Source organism: Adiantum capillus-veneris, chromosome 14 (genome assembly GCF_014529385.1).
Source record: "Adiantum capillus-veneris isolate H3 chromosome 14, ASM1452938v2, whole genome shotgun sequence".
Lineage (NCBI taxonomy): Eukaryota > Viridiplantae > Streptophyta > Polypodiopsida > Polypodiales > Pteridaceae > Adiantum > Adiantum capillus-veneris.
Window position 1 is genome coordinate 93,785,684 of NC_140944.1, and position 6,878 is coordinate 93,792,561.

General features: G+C 45.9%; 1 protein-coding gene across 1 annotated transcript; it reads right to left on the minus strand.

Annotated features, from left to right (window-relative positions):
* Positions 1-5,450: 5,450 nt before the first annotated feature.
* Positions 5,451-6,221, minus strand: LOC147442778 (microbial Terpene synthase-like protein 13). Its single transcript, XM_086529429.1, has one exon. The coding sequence runs from the start codon at positions 6,219-6,221 to the stop codon at positions 5,451-5,453; it is 771 nt and encodes a 256-aa protein (XP_086385555.1).
* Between the last annotated feature and the right edge of the window lie 657 nt (positions 6,222-6,878).

The window sequence follows — 6,878 nt, forward strand, 5'->3', positions numbered from 1 at the left end:
GAGAGAGTGTGCCATTGATTGGCCTTGGTGCTTGACAAAGAATGCTCCCCCCCCCCCCCAAAAAAAACTGAAGCATGATCACAACCCACCACTTACTTCATGTACAACTTCTCAAATGTTGTCGCAATACGCCTCATGTAGTCTCCTCTATTACCACCCCTAGCTGCCAACAACTGATCCACCACAAGCCCCACACCCTTATACAACCTCAATCCTCTGTTGGTCAGGACTTCAAGACTCTGGATCCAATACATGTCCCACTCTCCACAAGCGCTTGCTGAGCCACCTACTCCTCTACCGCTACTTGTCTACCACCCTTGATCCTGACAAACTCCATTTTTGCCTAGATATGGCCCTCCACACCAAGAGAGAGAGAGAGAGAGAGAGAGAGAGAGAGAGAGAGAGAGAGAGAGAGTCCCACATCCATCTCCACACTTTATTCTTTTTTTTTTGGCCAGTCTGTGGATACTACAATGTTGAGAGCTCTAACGTGATCATCCAAGCTTTTTAGCTTTCCCAAGTTTTCACATTTCAAACTCCAAAGACTGACATTGATTGGCCTTGGCGCTTGACAAAGAATGCTCCCCCCCCCTCCCTCCCCCCAAACTCGATCATGAACACAACCCACTACTTACTTCATGTACAACTTCTCAAATGTTTCTGCAACATGCGTCATGTAGTCTCCTCTATCAACACCCTTGGCTGCCAACAACTGATCCACCACGAGCCCCACACCCTTATACAACCTCAATCCTTTGCTAGCCAGGACGCCAAGACTATGGATCCAATACATGTCCCACTCGCCACAAGCAATTGTTGAGCCACCTACTCCTCTACCGCTGCATGTCTGCCACCCTTGATCTTGACCAGGTCCATTTTTGCCTAGCTACGGCCCTCCACACCACGAGAGAGAGAGTCCCACATCCATCTCCACACTTTCATCTTTTTTTGGCCAGTTAGGGATGCTACAATGTTGAGAGCTCCAACGTGACCATCGAGGCTTTTTAGCTTTCCCAAGTTTTCACATCTCGAACTTCTTACATAGGCAAGAGAAAAGGGGTTCTGTAAGGGGACAAGTGGCATTGCCTACTGCTACAGTGCTCATGGCAACGGTCGTGCAAGGCAGGTCTTCCATTCAGTGTCTCAGCTCAAGATCATGTCATTTTCAATTTCAAAAATGCCGGTTGAGGGCAAGGGGAAAAGGAGAAATCCTGCCCCAAAATAAAGAAATAGTGTAAAAACTTGCAAAATAAACCTAATTTTCTAAATTTCCTCTTGGAAAATTAAAGGAATCAAATTTAAACATGATTTTTCTAGAACACTAATGTGATTGCATTGGAGGATGATCATTAATAGTTGGGGGTATTGGCCTTGGTCTTGGAGTTAGCAATCCTTTGCTCATTTGGATTCTCCTTGGTGTTGCATACCTGATGTGGGTCATTTTCCTCCCCCTAGAAAGGTGACTCTAGTCTCTTATTGTAGGGATACCTCCATGCATGTGCCTCCACTGTAGAACTGCCTCCATTTCATTTTGCTTACATTTAGAGTCTGGTCACTTTGGAGCAGCTAAATAGCCTTCTAGATTTGTTTGCAAATCAAGAAAACTAGTGGCTTTTCGAAGATAAATGCTTGATTTGACTGAGTGATGACACAGATCTTGAACAGGTTCTTGCTAACTGAGAGGGCCTCAAAAGTCAACCATGTGAAAGGCTACGCCCGTTTTGAGGGTCTTAACTACCATGATCATATAGGTAGAGAGAGAAGATCCGGCTCGTGACCGGGCAGAAAGTAGGCTCGCTGGTACACATGACTAGGCTCTTTGCCTCCCACATGCTTCAGTTTAATACTACAAACTAGACATGCAGCCTGCAAGAGAGAGAGAGAGAGAGAGAGAGAGAGAGAGAGAGGAAGAAGAGCAAGATCACAAGAGACCTAAATTTTTTGGCCGATGAACGTTGATTCTTGAACTCAAGGGCTTGCATGCTGACATACTTATACAAGTAGAGGGGGACACAGTGACCTCAAAGGTTAACGAGAGAGAGAGAGAGAGAGAGAGAGAGAGAGAGAGAGAGAGAGAGAGAGGTCATCCTTAAAGGTCAGATTGACCAATGGGACCGAGTACAACATGTCACATGCTTGAAGACTATGGATATAAGGGTATCACTGACATGTTGAATCCATGTGGTGGTGATGGGGGCTTTTCACAAGCCAAGCTCCCATACCCCTTTTCTCTCGTCCCCACCCCATGAAAACCCCCTCTTATGGAGGGAGTGATAAAAGGCATTGGAAAAATTAAGAAAAAATAAAGTATGATTATGTAAATATATAAGAAAGGTAAAATAGGCCACCTCATGCCTGCGGGGTAGCCCATCCCCACCTTGCCTCCTTTTTCTTCACTGTTGTCCCGCCGGGTGTCCCTTTTCCTCTCCTCCACTCAAAAGATCAACCCCCTCTCTCTTCCCCTTGTCCTTTCTCCTTTCTCTCTCCCTTGAAGCTACCCCACCCCCTGTCCTTACCAATAATGCACCCTAACTCACATGCCACCTCTCCTATCTTCCAAAACAGTATACCCACCCCCCCTTTTCTCTCTCCTACACTCTCCCATGATCCAAATACCCCCCTCTCTCTCTAGAATTCGAAATCTCTCTTGTCTTGTAGCCAGATGGCCTCCCCCACACTCACACACACTCAGTTTCACTGAAAAAGGTGCCCACAGACCCATCCCCACCCAGTGGTTACCTAATTTTCTTGTGTTCACACACATCTGCACACAGATTCACCTCTGAACACACTCCCCTCTCTCCCCTCTTGTAGTTACTTTATTATCCATGTCACCTCTCTTTTTTCCATTCACCCATCTCTCTCTCTTAGTCTCTCTCTCATGAGACTGTTGTTCTGGCACATATACACACAGCCAGACAAGTGGGGCCCACAGTCACATGGCCTGTGTATATAATGATTTCTTCATTTCTAAATTCTAGAATTTCTCCCCCCTCCTACCCTATATAAAGAGGGTTCACCATCACACTAAACACACACACCATCACCAAAGAGTACACTATGCACTGTGTGTGCCTAGTGCACACACACACCCACACCATCACCATCACCATCACCGCAATCACCATGCTCGTCTTAAGCATGACCTCTACACCCTTGGGCTATGGAAGATGAAGGGCAACTAAATGAAGGATGATGGCCATAACCCTCGTGCGAGTCTTCGCCATCAACTCCCACCTATCCGCCATGTGCTCTACAACTCTCTCCCTTCTCATTCCCCTACCCTATGCTCCCCATTTCATCGCCTTATTCTCTAAATAAAGCTTGAGGTTTTGTGAGTATGTTTTCTTGCAATGTTTTGCCCATGTGAGGTGTGCGGAATCGCCACCTAGTCTTGTGTTTTGGAGTGAGCTTGTGTATGTGTGAAGGGTGTGCGGATTCGCCATTCTTTTGTGGTGCCTAAGTACTAAGCCGCTATACCCCCTCCCTCACTCTCTCTCTCTCTCTCTCTCTCTCTCTCTCACACACACACACACACACACACACACACACACACTTGATCTCATTCCCTTTCCTCTTCATCATTACTCCCAAGCATCTATCTCTCTTGGATGAAAACTTTGTTATGGTGGCGTGTTGTTTGCGTCCTAGCCACTGAAGCTAGGTGGTGCCCCCTGTTTGCTTTACCATGACAGGCTCGAGGCGCGCCATTCGGTCCCCGATTTTTTAGGGGCCGTCGGGGTTCGGGGTTCGCTTTGCTTCCGTCAGTGGCTAGGAGAGAAAGGTATGTAGGCTATGGTATAAACTAAAATGTAAGTAAAGCAAGTTTGATGTGATCAAAAGGTGAGCACTCATGTAGGGTATGATGATCACATTGTCAAATTGTTAAGGGATATAATTCGCATACAAAAAGAGACTCTTCTACATGTAGTGTGTCAATGCTTTGTCTCACATTTAAGGGAGTGGGAGCTAAGCCAAATGGCTGCTATGGTATAAAATATGGGTAAGGGCAAACATGTGAATGGTTGAATATAGTCTGCTCTCTCAAAGAAGAACATGCATGTGTGTATGCTTGTGTGTATGTGTATGTGTGTCTGTGTTTTGTAGCACACCCTTTCTTTTATCATGATGCCCCAAACTCTTGCAAAGAGAGACGATTGATTAAGTGAACTTTTCTGCTTTCATTGCCCTCACATTTTAAGGTGCCAATGTGCCCAAATGTACAACAAAAAACAATATGCACCTTATATTACCAGCATGCTTATGGTCAATTGAAAGAGACCTCAACATCCATGCGATAGTCTTGGTAGATGCAAGTGTACGTGCTAGCTAGATTGAGTGCAATCCAACCTGTAAATTTTTAAATTTACCCACGTATAGAGATAAAGTTTCTATAGCCATGCAATCACCCCCAGGTCACACACCCATCATGAATATTGCCTTTGAGAAGCAAACGCCACACTACTCACCAAATCAATTGTGCATACCAACGGCAAAGTTTCTTCTACTACTATGTGGTGTAATGTTGGCATGTTGAGTCATGGATGGTACATGCATCCTAAGTTCCAACAAATAGTAGTTGATAACTTAGTTGATTGTGATGCCCCAAATGCAAGACCAAAACTACACGAGTGAAGCATGTGAGAGTTTCTATCATGACCAATGCCTTGATCGGTAAGGATGGTGAGAGGGGATGCTAATGCATCTAAAGAATTCGTCATTCAATGAAAACACTATATCCAAAGAAGGATACCAGCTCTCTATTAGTCTATTTAGAGGGCCACTACCACTCACCAAGGACCCATATCAATTGTGTGAAGGGGGGTGTCTCTAGCCTAATCACAAATTCACTACCTCCTTAGAGAGAAACATAGGATGTTAAGACAAGACATCATGCGAAGGGAGTCCATTACTTAATTTATTCCCAAGAGACCTCGAATTGATCTGATAATTCTTGAACTCAACACACACACACACACATAGATAGAGAGAAGGGGGTGGGGGGGAGGAACAAACTTTCCATGATTAGGAGGACTATGTTGGAGCTTGGCATGACCAACTAGAAGGAGATTTGTCCTTGTTCAATCCACAAGAATGTGGAGAGTAACTACACTTCATTACTTGTTTGATCTTACACTCAAAAAGGTAGACATAGTGTTGATCCAAAAGAGAGATTTATGATTGGTTGATGTGAATGTGGAGAGCACTTGTGTGTTGTCATACATTATCATCTAGAAAGTAGTTATAGTGGTGGTTGATGCACAAGTGTTTTAAAGAGGTATAAAAGCTCACATGAGAATCATAGGAATTTGCCCACATTTTCCCTCCATGTGAAGGGAAGGAGAACAATGGTTGCTTCAATTGACGCACGTGTAGCCGCAGCAACCCACGGGTCACATACTAGTATATATGAATATATATATAGAGAGAGTTCGGGGAGGCAAGCCTAGCTAGTCATTAATAGAAGTTGGAGCAACTTCTAGCTTGTATCGCTCGGCCATCACGTGGCAAGCCCAATTGCCGGTTGTCGCAAGGCAAAGACTCTTCACATAGCTCTGAAGATCTTGCTTGGAAGCCAACAGAGGAGAGGCGGTGATTTCTTGGGCGAGGTGTGCATAGTCAAGATTGCGTTCTTGAATCATTTTCCAAGTTTGCGAGACAGCGACGTGGATGGGCACATGACCCTTCTGCTTCTTGCAAGTGTGGGTGTGGAGCTGATTTACAATGTTGAGGACGTCATCTTGATCCTTCTGCAACTCCCTTGGAAAGGAGACGATGTCATTTATGCAATACATGTACTCACCCGCAGCTTGGTGTAGTTGGCAACGGAGAGAACTTTGGAGCACCTCCTCATCTAGTTCAATGCCCAAGCTATACTCTGTCAGTAAATAGAATTCCGCCAATGCATACGTATCATTGCGTAACTTCATGTACTCCTCCACACTGGCCGGGTGCATCTTGGAGGCCACAATGATCCGCCGCTCGTCTGGATGCGCTTGCACGTATGCAGCGAGACTTACCTGAAAGCGAGCTTGCTGACTGTGTGGCATTCTCTTTTTTAGTTCTGCCCACCATTCTCTAGCCACGGTAACGCAAGCCGGCCCCTTCCCTTCCAACGATGGTGGCATTGCCTTGTCGTCCCCAAACAAAGCATCGAGGACACGCTTGCACAGAGACTCCACTTGGAGGACCCCACCATCTTCACCAGTGCAACCGTCCATCTCATCATCGAACAAAAAAAGACAAAACATGAATTGGCCCAATGTAAGTAATCGGTTGGGCGGATCTACCAACGTCATTGGCCACATGTTGAATGCGAGCTAATCTATGCGAAGCTTATGCAATGCTTCTATGTCATGAGGGTTGAGACTCTTCTCTCCCCATGCGTGCAACATCTCTTTTGCAATTGCAAGCCTCGGATGGAATGTTAGCGGAAAGAGGCTGTCTTCAAAGTGCATCTCTTCAGGCACATGTGGTAGCTTTCCACTTTCAATGCTTGCCTACACCTCAAGCTCTCCTACCACTCACTGATTGAGAATGCTTTCATTTAGGCTGGATTCAGACTGCGCGGCGACAGAGCTTCGTACTTTTAGCGCAGCCAATAGCAGGACGCCCTGTCAGCAAAGCCATTCACAGTGGGCGGCGGCAGGGCACGGAATTGATTGCCAGTGCATGGAAGCCACAGCCCTCATCTCTTCTGACCCCCCCCCCCCCCCCCCCCCCTCGCCCATTGCGCTTCCAGCCTCCACGTAGGAAAGAGGAGAGAGAGCCAACGTTCACAACCATTAAATTTTCCCAAAATAGACACCCGTCCTTAAAAAAAATAAAAAATGGTTCAATTCGTGCAACTTTCACAAAAGAACCCACCCCCCTCTCCC